The sequence below is a fragment of the Mustela putorius genome, unplaced genomic scaffold (assembly GCF_011764305.1).
Source record: "Mustela putorius furo isolate JIRA1106 unplaced genomic scaffold, ASM1176430v1.1 tig00000145_pilon_pilon_pilon, whole genome shotgun sequence".
Lineage (NCBI taxonomy): Eukaryota > Metazoa > Chordata > Mammalia > Carnivora > Mustelidae > Mustela > Mustela putorius.
The window spans coordinates 20,215,774-20,230,153 of NW_025421294.1; the positions used below are offsets into that span (position 1 = coordinate 20,215,774).

The following is a 14,380-nucleotide window of genomic DNA, read 5'->3' on the forward strand; positions in this document are numbered from 1 at the left end:
AGCCAGGTCCGGGGCGGGGTTTTGCCGTGGGCGGGGCTTCCTCGAGTTCCGGAGTCGAGTCGCTTCCCTTGGCCGGAGCGGAGATGCAGCCGCCGCCCCGAAAAGTGAGCTTGGCCTGGCAATGGGGTCTCCTGGTGGGCTGGGGGAATGGTGGGAGTTGAGGGGAGCACCGGGCCCGCAGTGGGGGTCCGGGGCCTAACCCTGAAGTAATCCAGGAAACACCCCAGTCCCTCCCCGGTCCCGCCCCCTCACCGCTCCCTGCGCGGAGTGTTTTTCTGGTCCCGGCGCCAGGGGTCTTCAACCTCTTGTTACCCCCGCAGGTGAAGCCGGCCCAGGAGGTGAAGCTTCGCTTCTTGGAGCAGCTGAACATCCTTCAGACCCGGCAGCAGAGGGAGGCGGATCTGCTGGAGGACATCAGGTAGCTTCGGATCCCTTCCACCATACCCCGACCTTTGCCGTTGCGCGCCCCTCCTCTCCTCGAACAGACCTCGGTCAGAGCTGGCCTGGGGAGGGGAAAGCAGGGGGTGAAGGGTTCTCCAAGATGCCCATTCCCGGCTCTCACTGTCGGCCTGGCTCTCCAGATACCGGTAGGGCTTATCCTTCCTCCTAAGCCAACACACAGAAACACACAGGGACACTCTCTCAAACCCATTGACTCCACACCCCTCCCTCTGCCCCACAACCAAGCTTGGGGCAGAATCTCCCCTCCCTCTTCCAGACCTGTTGGAAGGCTGGACTGTATCCAGGCCCCCATTCGTCCTCACCTCCAAGTCCAAAGATGGTTCTCCAGAGGTGGGGAGGATCCTGCTGAGGCTCTGAACAATGAGGTGAGGTTGTTCTGGGTTGCGGCTGCCTGAGGTGATCTCAAGGACTCTCTCTCCAGTCTCATTCCTTCCTGATGTACTCACACTTTAGGTCTGGCTCCCCTCTTCTTCCTGCCCAGGCTGAGGAGACGATTGAGGGTGGGAGAACAGGACCAAACAGTGACACCATCCTGCCCCTTTAATTTTCATAGGTCCTACAGCAAGCAGAGGGCAGCCATTGAACGAGAATATGGACAGGTATGGGACTCCTTTTCCTGGACTTTCTCTTTTGTTGTGGCCTCCTTTGCACATGGCATTCTTTTTCTGCACATACTCCTCTTCTGGCCCACAGCAATGGCCTTGAGTTAGGCAGACTGGTGTCAGATCTCTCATGCTACTTGTTGGCCGTGTGACCTTGGACAAGGTGCTTAGCCTTTCTTGGCCTCAATTTCTTTCTCTGTAGAATGAAATAATAATTATAACTTTTTTTTTTAAAGATTTATTTATTTGTCAGAGAGAGAGCGAGCGAGAGCGAGCACAGGCAGACACAGTGGAAGGCAGAGTCAGAGGGAGAAGCAGGCTCCCTGCGGAGCAAGGAGCCCGATGTGGGACTCGATCCCAGGACGCTGGGATCATGACCTGAGCCGAAGGCAGCTGCTTAACCAACTGAGCCACCCAGGCGTCCCAATAATTATAACTTTATATAGGATTGTTGTAAGGATGAAATAGGTAAATCACTTAGCAAAGTGAGTGGCACATAATATGCATCTGATGAATAACGTTTATTATACCTGGATTTTATGTTCTCCCAGTTGTTGAGAGTCTTTGAAAGGTAACTGAGTCTGTGATGACTTTCCCACCAGGCACTTCAGAAACTGGCAGGGCCATTCCTGAAGAGAGAAGGGCACCGGAGTGGAGAGATGGACAGCAGGTGCGTCCCATGGATGGGGGTAGTTCAGGGGGCCTAGAAGGGGTGAGGAGCCCAACCCCTTTTTTTTGGGAATAAAGGGCCAGTGAGGGGAGAGGGCATGTGAGCTGCAGGTAGAGCTGACACAGCAGCCCGAGAGGAGCTGACCCAGCAAGGACACTGTGGGTGCAGGCGGAGGGCATGAGTGATCCTTGTGGCTGAGCTAATGTGCTGATCGATTGATAGGCTCCCAGACAAGGGGGAAGGGAAAGCACTGTGTCTCCTATGGTGTTGGGTTTGGTGGTGGGGGGGAGTGTCTCATGAAGCTTTGGAGTGCTCTCCTCCTCAACACAGACCTTCTCTGGGGAGAGGCAGGATGGTGTTTGGTGCCTGGCGCTGCCTGCTGGATGCCACTGTGGCTGGGGGCCAAGCCCGGCTCCAGGCATCTGACCGATACCGTGACCTGGCAGGGGGCACAGGGCGGAGTGCCAAGGAGCAGGTGCTCAGGAAGGTATGGCTCAGTGGATGGGATGAAGGAAGAGCTGGCTTGGGGTAGAAAGTGGTCTGGGTCAGGACTCTGTGTGTACACACCCTTAGGGAGCAGAGAACCTCCAGAGGGCGCAAGCAGAGGTGCTGCAGTCTGTCCGGGAGCTGAGCCGAAGTCGGAAGCTGTATGGGCAGCGGGAACGTGTGTGGGCCTTGGCACAGGAGAAGGCGGCTGATGTCCAGGCTAGGTGGGGTCATGGGGAGTTGGGAAGCCTGACTGGGAGATGGGAGCCAAGGCACCACAGCTGAGCCTAACCTTGACTCCTCTCCCTTGCTTGCACAGACTGAACCGAAGTGACCACGGGCTCTTCCACACTCGGGCCAGTCTCCAGAAACTCAGCACCAAGGTTTGGGGGGACGTGGACATGAGTGGAGATGGGAAAGAGGTGGGCAGAGTAGTCTAGTGGTTTGGAACCCAAGGGCATAAATCTGAGAGACTGAGATGAATCCAGGCTTCCCTACATCCTCAGTGTGAGACCCTGGTTAACTTGATCTCTCGGAGTTTCATGTTCTTCATCTGTAATGTGGAAATAGTACATTTCTTTTTTATTCCTTTACCATGCATTTACTGAGGACTCTGTGCCTTCAGAGTCTGGTGAGGGGCAGATAGATAGTAAGTAAAGAAACAATCAGATTAAGTGAAAACAAAACAAGGTGCATGGTAAAGGGTTAATAGGGTGTAATTTAGAGAGAAAAGCTATCTGAACACATGGCCTGAATGGCAAGAAGCAGCCAGCCATGCCAAGATCTAGGGGAAGAACATTCCAGGGAGAGGAAATGGTGGCTCTGAGGAAGCAGAGGCTCTGAGGTGGGAATAGCTTTGTGGGCTTTGAGAAATAGAAAGAAGGTCAGTGTGGCTGGAGCACTCTGAGCAGGGGGACAGGCACTCTGAAAACGGGTCAGAGAGATTGCAGGGGCCAGCTCTTGTTGCATCTGGCAAGCCACAGTAAGGAGCAGTGAGATTTTATTTTAAATGGACATAGATGCCACTAGAGCATTTCAAGCTGGAGTTGTTGAGTGTGCAATATGTTTAGTGTAGCACCAGGTGCACAGTAAGCACTCAATAATATGAGAATCCATGCTGGATCTGGGTTGGCCTTGGAAGGACCTCACGGGTCCAGGGCTTCCTGTTGACACCTGTTTTCTCCTCCTAGCTCTCTGCCCAGTCAGCCCAGTACTCCCAGCAGCTGAGAGCAGCCCGCAATGAGTACCTGCTCAACTTGGTGGCCACCAATGCCCACCTTGACCACTACTACCAGGAGGAGTTGCCAGCCCTGCTCAAGGCCAGTCCCAGCCCAGATAGTCCTGCCTCTTGGCACAAGGGGTGAGGGGGTGTTGTGTGGGAGAGCCTCTCCTTGCTTCCTACCACCGTCAGGCTAGGTGGTGCTAAGGTCCCAGCCTGCTTTGAGTGGCTAGAAGTTACATCCTTTAGATCTGGTTTGGGTTTGTCTTCTAGCTGGCTACATGACATTTTTGCAGAACACTTAGCCTCTCTGAACACCTAGTTGCCTCATTAGGGACAATTTTTGTTCTGTCTACTTTATAAGACTAATGGGGCTCAGGTGAGAGAATGGATATGAAAATGCTTTTTAGACTGTTAAGGTCTATGCATACATGAGGGCCTATTATTAGAAGCAGTAAAATGTCTCATTTCTTCCCTCTTTCCAATTCCTCATGCCCATCACCCATCTGAACCTGGGCAGAGAGCTTGCTTTGCAATAGATGCTGGGGGAAGGGTGGGGTCACGATCTTGGGGTTCTCTCCAGGCCCTGGTCAGTGAGCTGTTGGAACACTTGAGGGACCCCTTGACCTTGCTAAGCCGCACTGAGCTGGAAGCTGCAGAGATGGCCCTGGAGCATGCCCGCCGTGGAGGGCAGGCAACCTCCCAGGTGAGGGCCGTGCCCTATACGAGCTTCTCAGGGATCTCCTTCACCCTGCTCTTCAATACAGACCACCCACTGTGTATCTGCCCCTTTGATTTTCACCTGTCCTTTTTCCGAGAGGGGCTGGGGATAGGCTCACTCTGTGAGTGACTAGTTTGACCTTTTCTAACGCCCAGGTAAGCTGGGAGGAGGATCTGAAGCTCTTTCTTCAGGAACCTGGAGTATTTTCCCCCACACCACCTCAGGAGTTTCAGCCTGCAGGGACTGATCAGGTGAGACTTCTCTCTTCATTGGAAGCCAACCACCTGTAAAGGGGACTGTGGTTTAGGCCTACTCCCTCATCACCCTTGTCCTGATTAGTGACTGTTAAACTGTGGAGAAGGGGTTTCAGGACTCTAGTTCCTCTTCCTTCTTCCTCTTTCCCATTTTGGGGACTCTCTGTGTGTCTCTGTCCACAGGAATGCACACCTATGCCCTCACCTCTTTGTCCCTGTCGCTGGAGAAGGTTAGGACAGGGAGAAGGAAACAAAAAGGGACTGTAGAGAAGCAACATCAGTTCCTCCTCTCAGCATCTGTGTACACTCTTCACATAGGTTTGCACCCTGGAGCTGGAGGGGGATGCAGGAGGCATGGCGGGGGACCGTAGCCTGGAGAAAGAGGTTCAGCGCTGGACGAGCCGAGCTGCCCGAGACTACAAGATCCAGAACCATGGGCATCGGGTGAGGTGGGGGGTGCAGGTGTTGTGGGTGGGTGGGAAGCGCTGAGAGATGAGGACTCCGGAGTCAGTGGGGGATGTCATAGGGCTGCATGCAGGAGAGGAAGGAAAGGGATTTTAGCGCAATAGTGTGGCACAGTGGTTAAGAGCCCAGTTTTCAGAGCTATACCCACCTGGGTTCGAATCCTGCTCGCTTGTTTTCTCATTATGAAACCCTGAGTAAGGGAGTGACTTAACCTCTCTGGACTTCAGTTTCCTTATTGTGAAGTGACGGCTAATAACAGTCCCCACTGCATGAGGATGATTAAATGACATAATACATGCAAAGCAAGTAGCAAAGTGCCAGTCCATAGTAAGTTGTCTGCATAGTGTTTCCACCCACCCCTGTTCTCTGCTTTTCCAACCAGGTGCTGCAGCGGCTGGAGCAGAGGCGACAGCAGGCCCCAGGGCGGGAGGCGCCAGGTCTAGAACAGCGGCTGCAGGAAGTGAGGGAGAGCATCCGGCGGGCACAGGTGAGCCATAGCCCTGTTCCTGGGACCCCTGAGATCCCGCCTGCTCACACAACACCTTCCTCCTGTTCAGCTACGTGGTGGGGAGCAGGGAGGTGGGAGGTAGAAGGTGGACATGTTTGGGATGGCTCCACTCACCGGCCAAAGGCAGGCCCATCCATGACCTTGGTTGATCTCTCTTCCCCATGCCAGGTGAGCCAGGTGAAGGGGGCTGCCCGGCTGGCCCTGCTCCAAGGAGCTGGCCTGGATGTGCAGCGCTGGCTGAAGCCAGCCATGACCCAGGCACAGGATGAGGTAGAGCAGGAGCGACGGCTCAGTGAGGCCCGGCTGTCCCAGAGGGACCTCTCTCCCACGGTGAGTACCCTTTGCTCCCTACCCCTCTACACCCGGGAGGGTAAAGGGTAGATCTCCCCAGAGGAGGGCAGACCTGATAAAATGGGCATCCCAATAGTACTGAAGTCAAAGAGGTTGTTATGAGGCTGGAATGAAGAACGTATACTTTTTTGCATAGTTTGTAGCACGGAGTGCTCTCAGTGAAATTTTATCGTGACTATAGGATAGCAGTTATGAACTAAGGTTCTGAGTATGGACTCTAAGTGGTTTACGCGCCAGCCACTCCACTTACTACTAGCTGTGTGGTCTTGGAAAGTGACTTAACATTTCTGAGCCTCAGTTTTCTTACAAGTAAAATGAAGTAGGTGGCTCAGTCAGTTAAGGGTCTGAGTCTTGATTTCAGCTTAGGTCATGATCTTAGGGTTGTGAGATTAAGCCCTGCATCAGGCTCCATGCTCAGTATGGAGTCGGCTTTCCTCTCTCCTTCTCCCCCTGCTCTGCCCGCCCCGTGCATGTGCACATGCATGTGTGTACCCTTTCTCTCAATTAAATAAAATCTTTTTAAAACAGTTGAAAAGTAGGTAAAACGAGATGATATAGTTATGCAAAATATCAACGGGTTATTGTGAAGTTGCGATGAGGTGCTATACATAAGATGTTAAGTGTTGTTCCTTGCCCATGGTAGGCACTCAGTACTGGAATTCTGCAATTGTTTTTTGTGTTACCCTGCTCTGTGGTGATTTTGCTTGTGATACATGGTGGACAGATGGGTACTACCTTGGGTAGTGATCTATTGGTGTTCTTTAAGGGTAGAATGGAGGAGTGGGGATTAAAATGGGTACTTGAGAGTGGGCCCCCCAGTGATGTCTGTTCTCTGTCCCCCAGGCTGAGGATGCTGAGCTCTCTGACTTTGAGGAATGTGAGGAGACAGGGGAGCTCTTTGAGGAGCCTGCCCCTGTAGCCTTGGCCACCAGGCCCCTCCCCTGCCCAGCACATGTGGTGTTCAGCTATCAGGTATCAGGTGGGCATGGGGTTGAGGACCTCAGAGAAGAGGGAATGGGAGACAGCCATGTCCTGAATTCTTCCTTGTGGGGCCCAGGCAGGGCATGAGGATGAGCTGACCATCACAGAGGGCGAGTGGCTGGAGGTCATAGAAGAGGGAGATGCTGATGAATGGGTCAAGGTGGGTATGGACCATAGGTTCTGACCTTGGCGGTGGGAGGGGGGTGTGGCAGTGGGAAGAACTTCTCTGTGGCTTGCAAGGACCCAGCCAGACAAAGCCAGAAGCCTGAGGAGGAGGGCTAGGGCCATGGGCTGCTGAGTCAAGTCTGCTCTCTGTTCACATTGCTGCGTGAATAGGCTCGAAACCAGCACGGCGAGGTAGGCTTTGTCCCTGAGCGGTATCTCAACTTCCCGGACCTCTCCTTCCCTGAGAGTGGCCACGACAGTGACAATCCCTCAGGGGTAGAGCCCACAGGTAAGAATGGGAAATTCTGGGTCAGGGGACCTTGAGTCGTGGTGGCCCTGAGGTGTCATGACCCAGGGAACTACTCCCCATCAACTCCCCTCACCAGCTCTCCTGGGCTTCTGCAGCCTTCCTGGCCCGTGCCCTATACAGCTACACAGGACAGAGTGCAGAGGAGCTGAGCTTTCCAGAGGGGGCGCTTATCCGCCTGCTGCCCCGGGCCCAGGATGGAGTGGATGATGGCTTCTGGAGAGGAGAATTCGGGGGCCATGTGGGGGTTTTCCCCTCCCTGTTAGTGGAGGAGCTGCTTGGCCCCCCAGAACCCCCTGAACTCTCAGACCCTGAACAGGTGAGGCTTCCTTCTCCCTGGGTCCCCAGGTTTCTCTGAGTTGAGCCTCCCACTCCAATGAGGCCCCATATTCATCTTAATGCCCCCTTCCTTCTCCTGGTTTACTTTGTACATTGGCTTGGACCTCCCAATCTCCTTTGGCTGGGCAGAGAAGAGGGAAACTTAGGCAGTTTTCCCTAAGAGTTTGGTGGTCCTACTTTAGCGCTAGATCTGAGTTTAGATTCATACTGCATTGCCGTGGGCAGTGATATAAGCTTGGTGCTTACTTGTCATCTGGGAAAACTGGGGTAATAATACCTACTTCAGCAGCCCAACCCTCGTGTCTAGAGATATGGAGGTAAAGCCCTTAGCACAGTGACCCAGAGGAGGTCGTTTAATATATGATACCTATTCTTACAGCAGGAAGAGCCTAGGAGAGGGAGTCAGGAGAGCTGGGTTCTAGTTGCGACTCTCCAACTAACAGGCTCCATGCTTTTCAATAGATGGCTTAACCTGAGTCTCATCTCTACAAGAAATCATAAAACAAAACTCCCTACTTCATGGGATGATGTAAGGAATTAATTAGTGAGCATATGTGAAGTGCTAACAGAATGTCTGGGACATAGTACCTATTGGCTATGGAAGTGTGTATCAGCTAAAGCCCCCAGGTGTGTAGAAGCATTTCACCGCTGTCCAAATCAAGGAGGATGGGACAGGAATTGTAGATGAGATGAGAGGAAAAGGTGATGAAACCTTCCTGTGTGCCAGGAATAACCCGGTGTGCCTCTCGTTCCCAGATGCTGCCATCTCCTTCTCCTCCTAGCTTCTCACCTCCTGTGCCCACCTCTGCCTTGGAGGGAGCCCCTGCATCTGCGCTGCCTGTGGGTGAGTAGAGGGCACTGGGGGCCCTGGGAGGGAAAGAGACAGGCAGGAGGAGAAAGGTTGCCCTTGGCTTCTCTGCCTGCCCTCAGGAACCTCCTCCATCAGGCTCACAGAATCAGGATGGTGAGAAGAGCTTGGGCTTTGGAGGGGAGGCAAGTGCATCGTTGAGACTTTGCATATGACTTCCCAATGTGTGGTTTGGGGCGGAATATTTAACCTGCCTGGGCCTTTACAGGGTGAGGAGAAAGGTCCCTACTTCACTGAGTTGTTGTGAGGGTTAGGAGGATGGGCCTAGGGGTGCCTGGGTGGCTCGGTCGTTAAGCGTCTGCCTTCTGCTCAGGTCATGATCCCAGAGTCCTGAGATCAAGCCCCGCATCAGGCTACCTGCTGAGCCTGCGGCTCCCTCTCCCACTCCCCCTGCTTATGTTCCCTCTTTAGCTATCTCTTTGTCAAATAAATAAATAAAATCTTAAAAAAAAAAAAAAAAAGGATGGGCCTAGCATTGTGCCTGGCACATAGTATGCCTGCCTGCAGTAGCTGTTTCCTCATGAAGGTTATTTTACAAATCAGCCAGCTTTTCCCACTATGCATCCTCTGCCTTTAATGTTCTTGAATCCTGCAAACACTTTGGTTTGTGTCATCATTTTCCTTCTTGGAATGCCCACCTTTTCTAAAACCTTCTCGTACTTCTACTTTCTTCACAGAGCTTCCCTCCCTGTGACCATTTTCTGTATCTCCTGCTCCAGCCCCTATAGTTCACTTTGAATGATTTAGCACAATCATTCATTGTGTTTGTTGGTTTTTCACTACTGGGCTCCTGACAGCCACTGGGAATGGGGGTGCTGTGAATCCCATCGCCCCCTCTCAGCAGGTGCCAAGTAAGTGCTGAGGATGGATAGATCAATGGATCTTGTGGCTCTAAGACTAGGGACTATTCGTTAATTCATCAAATATTTACAGAGTTCCACTGTTCTAAGTGCTGGAGATGCAGCGATGAACAAAACAAAGCCTGAAGACTGACTTGTGGCTCTTGTTTGCAGACCAAGATCTGGACTGCCCTGGACCCCTGGACATGATGGTACCTCGACTCAGGCCGGTACGGGTTCCTCCCTTGGAGGAGATTGTGTCATTCCAACATGTCCTGTTTTGTCTGCGGGGCTGAGGGAATGGACAGGGATGTCCCCAAGGGAGGGTTCTGGAGCTCTGATTCTGTGTTCTCTACAGATGCGTCCACCACCTCCCCCACCAGCTAAAGCCCCAGATCCTGGCCACCCAGATTCTCTCACCTGAAGCCAGGGGGATTGCTGTCCCCCAGTGATGCTGCTGTCCCTATACCCAAGATGTCAGAGAACACCCCCTCTATGATCTGGAGTAATAACACAGCCAAAAGCTGGAGTTTCCCCCATTTTCACTCTTACCTCCAGGGGTAGAAACTTTCCCTTTCCCCATTTCCAGAGCTGGAACTCACTCCTCTCCCCCCATCACACTTCTGCTATCTCTAAGGCTGGAACTATCCCTCTATCTTCTGCCACCACCCCATCTCTAGGGTGGTAAAATGGATTGTGAAATCTCTGGGGCTGGAACCCATCTTCCAAAGTCTTGAGTGGCTCCAGCCCATCTGTGTCTCCATCCTGACTCTGTGACGCAGTCCACTGGGTCTGTGACCCATGGCCACTGGGGTTGGGGGCTGGGACAGGAGCAGGCCTGTCAAAAGGAGCTGGAGCCAGTATGCAACACAGCTGTAATGGTCTGAGCGGATTTATTGACAGTGAATAAAGGGCACTAAGCCCAAGCCAGGGCCTGGACCTCTTTTGCCAAGAGGGCAGGGGGCCTAAGGTGCTATTGCTTTAGGGGCCCACCAAGGGCAGGGGCCTGCTCCCAGCTGCCACGCTCTAGCAAATGGAGCGAGGTAATGGGGAAGGGGTCAGGCAGCCTGTTGGCAGGCAGGGGAAGTGAAAGAGACTGAGGGATGGGGTTGAGACTTCTCCCGAGGTCCCCCAGCCTGAGGCCATGCAACTCCAGATGGAAGTAGAGCTGGTTCCTCAGGTGGGGGGCAGTGCTGTCCAGTGGGGAGGAGGGCCTTCATGCCCACCCACCCCCTGGCCCTGCCAGCTGGTAGTCCATCAGCACACTGAAGAAGGAGGCTTGGAGGAGAGGAAGGGTAACAGTGTTGCTTTCTATTTAGGATGTGTCTCAGCTTTTCCCCTGGGGGCTGCAGGACCTTCCCTGTCTGCTGGAGCACATGCCTGCTCCCCACCACTAAACCAAAGAATTTGCAGCAAAGGCCATCCTGGGGAGTACAGTGAGCTAATGGGCTTAGGTGGTGTAAGTAGGGGGTGGGAAGATGAGATTATCTGATTTGGGGCCCAGGCAGACTCACCTCACACACCCCCTGCTCCCCGTGGTGGGGACACCTGTGAGAGAGAAGTGGTCAATAATGGGAGAACAGGATGTGGGTCCAATCAGTGCTACCTCCCCCTACCCCCAGGGTAGGAGGCAGTAAGAGCTGAGCCCACCATAGCCATGCCCATGCCTTCATACCTGGTGATCTGAGGTGTCCAGTTTGCTTGACTGTCCAATTGCCTCTCGACTGGCCAGTCCTGGGCTTGAGCCCTTCTCTCCAGCCCCAGGAATGGGCTCTGTGGAGGCTCTAGGGTTCCCCTCAAGTGCACAAGGGACTAGGCTGCCATCCCTGAGTCCTCCATTCTGCACTGGGGGACTGGCAAGGCCCGGAGGCTGTGGCCTTTCAGGGGGCACACTCTCAATGGCAGGTGTCCCTGCCCTGGGCTGCCCTCCCCCAGACCCCTGACTACCCCCTGTGTCCTGCCCTCCACCAGACCCCCAGCTCCTGTCCGTGGGAGAGCCATCACGATGCTCATGTAGCCCATAGCGCTTCTCAATGTGTGTCACCCGGAACCTGGGAAGGGAGGGAACACTGGGGCTTAAGACCACAACTCAGAGACTGCTAGGCTTCCCCCCAACCAGGGACATCTGGGTTTCATGGTCACTTCCCTCTGGCCTGGGGGAAGGGGGGAGACTTCCCCAGATTATGGGGCATATGTACAGCCTGACTTCTGCTGTAGCTCACTGTCTAGGAGAACAGAGCTGGGGCCCACCTTTGGAGTCAGGTGCCTGATCACTGGGGCTCCCACCTCAAACTCCCTTTCTCTGGGGCTTTCTGTCCCCACCTGCCCACAGAGAACACGGTGGTCTCTCCAGGCCGGGGGCGGCTCTTTCCTTCCTTGGAGCGTCCCTGACGAACAAGCGGGGGCCTCTTGTTGCGGCTGCAGTGGATACAAGGGGCTGCAGAGCCCAGATGCACTGTGTGATGATGGGAAGGGGCTCCATCTTGCAGGCTGGAGGTGGCATCCACGCTGGACGATAGGGAAGAAGGGAGCACAAGTGACACTACCATTTCCTTTCCTTTTCCATTTGTGTCTGTTCTTTCAGCTTCTTAAACCCCCCGATGCCTCGCTTTCCCCAGGCCCCAGCACTCTTGTATTTATCTAATAAACACAATATTCAGATTTTAGTCATCATGTGTTCTCTTTCCCAGGGTTGTTTGCTAAAAAGAGGGCAATGTTTAACCCAAAGGAATGGCACAAGGGATAAATGTCAGGCTTGATGATATCCAGATGGGAAGTATGGTTTGAAGGACTCAGATTTCTAGAAAACTTCTTTCTTCTTATAGGCTAGCCAGCTTTGCCTCCCTCCCGGCCCCCCAGACATGCGAGGACATTGGGAAAGGATTGTGCTGGAGGAGAGGGTACTCTCCAAGGCAAGCTAAGTCATGCTGGCCCTTGTTTCCAGCTCACCTGGACAGCTGCACTGTCCCTTCTCCTTCACTGTCCCCCAGCATCTCCTTCAAGGCCTCAGCATTGGCTGAGGGGAGAAGGAAAAGAGGGAGTCAGTGGAGGTGGAGGTCAGGGCAAGAGAAAGTTGAGCAGGGGTCAGGGGCGGGGAGAGTAAATGGCCAGCCTACACCCACCTTCATTTTGGATGATGCAGCGAACAATCCTCTCTACGGTGTCCTCATTCATGTCATCGTCTTCAGCTGAAGGATGAGAGGTTGGCAAGGAAGCAGGAAGTGAGTCAGCTTTGGGTGGACATTACCTGGTGGCTTCTGTGGCTTACTGCTCAAGACCTATCCCTTTGTCTATTTGCCATCATGCTGGATGTTAGCATTTGGGGGCCAGGGCAGAAAAGATGGGAAAGTCAGTGGGAGTCCAAGACTATCAACAGTGGGCCCTTCCCACCCATGCTGCCTTTCCTAGGCTTGCTTTCAGGGTGGTGTCATCCCAGTTGCTGACTCAAGAAAGCATCATTAAGCCTCCTTAAGGCTTGGTCAGGATTTGGCCTGGGTCTCTCGATCAGGAAGTCAGAAAGAGGTATGGGGTGAAGGAAATGGGAGGAAGGTGACTGAGCCGGGTTCTAGGCTCCTCACTCACGGGGCTGGAGCTGGGCATCGTCGGGCTCCGAGCCCCTCGACGTGCGGCAGCGGTAGCCCTTCTTCTTGAGCACGTGGCAGATCATGAAGCCTACGAGGCCCATGAGGAAGAAGACCAGCACAAGCAGGAAGAGCATGTATAGCCCATGTTGGGGCGGCTCCAGGTCAGGCTGTGGTTCCGACATGAGGCCCTGGGGGGCGAGCGCGGGCCAGGGCGCCTCCTGGGGGTAGGGGGCTGCAGCTAGGGACTGGGGGAGGGATAGGAATTCGGTCCTCAGGACCCGAAACCGACGAGCCTCTGAGGTCCGGCCCCACCCCCCCTACCCAACCAAGGAGCTGTCCGTGCCAGGGGTGCTGGTCCGGGGCAGGGGTGCCAGACGGTGGCTGCGCAAGCCCTCTTCCACGACCCTGATCCTGCTTCCCCGACGCCCAGAGCGTTCCCCTTTCCAGCTTGTCCTGAGCTTCCGTCCCTCCCAAGGACACTGCAGAGCGAGATGGGACGGAATTCTCAGGCGGCCGGCGCAAGAATCGCGCCTGAGTCAGCGTCCGCACCTCCTCCGCGTGGGCCTGAGCCAGGCCTTTGCAACCCCCTCCCCTGCCTGTATTCCCGCACAACGCCACCCCTTTCGTTTCCTCCCATCCTGACCACTTGGCCCACTCGGTACCGGTGGCTTGATTCTGGTTCCGGCTCCGGCTCGGGTTCCGGCTCCAGGGACGTCCTAGTCCGGCTTAGGGCCCCCGACGCCCTCCAGGCGCTCATCCCTTGCTTCCTCCCCCTCCCCCCTTCGCCGCCTCACCGGCTCCGGGCTCTGGCTGCAGATACCGGTGCCGCGGCAGGCGGGGGGAGGGAAGGATGAAGAGGGATGCGGGCTGGTTGGGAGCGGCGGCTGGCTCCGGACAACTCCGGCTGTGGGAAGGGGAAGGAAATGGGGATGGGGGGGGCGCCGCCGCAGCCGCCCTAGGTTCCCAAATGCCTTCTCCAGTCGCCAGCCCGGGACCAGGGGGCGGAGCGCAGGTGTGCGGGGCGGAGAGAGAGAGCCTTGCGTGCTTGTGAGCGCAAGTGTGGGGCGCGCGTGACTGCGCCGCCCCCCTCCGCCCCCCCCGGGGGGAGTGTGCGGCGCCGAGTCAGAGTTCAGGTGGGGAGGACAGGCAGTCAGAACAAAGTGCTCTCCACTGTTCTATCCCGCATGCTTGGCTCATCTCCTGCCCTCAGATGCCTCGATCTGGTGGATAGCCAGGAATCTTCCCACCGGACCACGGGAAGCTGGCTTTCTGCACCGGAGAGGGACGGAGTGGCGGTTCTCCGGAGTCTCCTAGACTGGTGACAATGGCCTGCGCCCCGTTTGGGGCAGCTGGCTGGACGAGATGTCTCGGATTCCCGAGGATCTGACCCCTGCCCCGGAGGAGATGACCCTCGCATCCTAGAACCGATGCTACCGGTCCTCTGCAGAGCGTAGATGCTAACGCTCCGGAACCTAGAAGGGCTAAGCCAAGCGAGGGGCGGAACTCCGCAGGGGGCGTGGTCTGGGAGGCGGGGCCTGGACTTCCCGGTTCCGTAGAGG

General features: G+C 55.0%; 2 protein-coding genes across 5 annotated transcripts; one reads left to right on the forward strand and one right to left on the reverse strand.

The window, feature by feature from the left end:
- The first annotated feature begins 19 nt into the window (after positions 1–19).
- FCHSD1 (FCH and double SH3 domains 1) lies at positions 20–11,903 on the forward strand. Of its 3 annotated transcripts, none has more exons than XM_004744755.3 (20): positions 20–104; positions 321–418; positions 1,016–1,061; positions 1,667–1,734; positions 2,065–2,221; positions 2,308–2,444; positions 2,540–2,603; positions 3,411–3,539; positions 4,023–4,145; positions 4,316–4,411; positions 4,733–4,858; positions 5,262–5,366; positions 5,556–5,717; positions 6,582–6,710; positions 6,796–6,879; positions 7,056–7,173; positions 7,290–7,510; positions 8,287–8,374; positions 9,412–9,467; positions 9,596–11,903. In XM_004744755.3, the coding sequence occupies exons 1-20, from the start codon at positions 84–86 to the stop codon at positions 9,659–9,661; spliced, it is 2,094 nt and encodes a 697-aa protein (XP_004744812.1). In that variant the 5' UTR covers positions 20–83; the 3' UTR covers positions 9,662–11,903. The 3 variants fall into 3 exon arrangements, 2 of the variants coding, with proteins under 2 accessions (XP_004744812.1, XP_004744813.1); XM_004744756.3 differs by having other exon boundaries at positions 2,086–2,221; XR_006605341.1 differs by lacking the exons at positions 9,412–9,467; positions 9,596–11,903 and having other exon boundaries at positions 7,271–7,510.
- RELL2 (RELT like 2) lies at positions 10,114–14,342 on the reverse strand. Of its 2 annotated transcripts, none has more exons than XM_045075362.1 (8): positions 13,484–14,342; positions 12,820–13,066; positions 12,360–12,425; positions 12,187–12,253; positions 11,560–11,745; positions 10,913–11,288; positions 10,752–10,785; positions 10,114–10,515 (listed from the first exon to the last, which is right to left on the reverse strand). In XM_045075362.1, exons 2-7 carry the CDS (start codon positions 13,001–13,003, stop codon positions 10,753–10,755), a joined length of 912 nt encoding a protein of 303 aa, XP_044931297.1. In that variant the 5' UTR covers positions 13,004–13,066; positions 13,484–14,342; the 3' UTR covers positions 10,114–10,515; position 10,752. The 2 variants fall into 2 exon arrangements, with proteins under 2 accessions (XP_044931297.1, XP_044931296.1); XM_045075361.1 differs by having other exon boundaries at positions 12,820–13,300.
- Positions 14,343–14,380: the final 38 nt, after the last annotated feature.

What these genes read in the sequence shown, in the direction of transcription:
- FCHSD1 (XM_004744755.3), top strand. Translation starts at nt 84, where the DNA reads ATGCAGCCGCCGCCCCGAAAA. An exon ending in GATCTGCTGGAGGACATCAG is followed by an intron (nt 419 to 1,015) that starts GTAGCTTCGGAT and finishes TAATTTTCATAG; the next exon opens with GTCCTACAGCAAGCAGAGGG. An exon ending in AGTTGCCAGCCCTGCTCAAG is followed by an intron (nt 3,540 to 4,022) that starts GCCAGTCCCAGC and finishes GGTTCTCTCCAG; the next exon opens with GCCCTGGTCAGTGAGCTGTT.
- RELL2 (XM_045075362.1), bottom strand. Translation starts at nt 13,003, where the DNA reads ATGTCGGAACCACAGCCTGACCTGGAGCCGCCCCAACATGGGCTATAC. An exon ending in ACCGTGTTCTCTGTGGGCAG is followed by an intron (nt 11,289 to 11,559) that starts GTGGGGACAGAA and finishes CTCCCTTCCCAG; the next exon opens with GTTCCGGGTGACACACATTG. An exon ending in TGGACACCTCAGATCACCAG is followed by an intron (nt 10,786 to 10,912) that starts GTATGAAGGCAT and finishes TCTCTCTCACAG; the next exon opens with GTGTCCCCACCACGGGGAGC.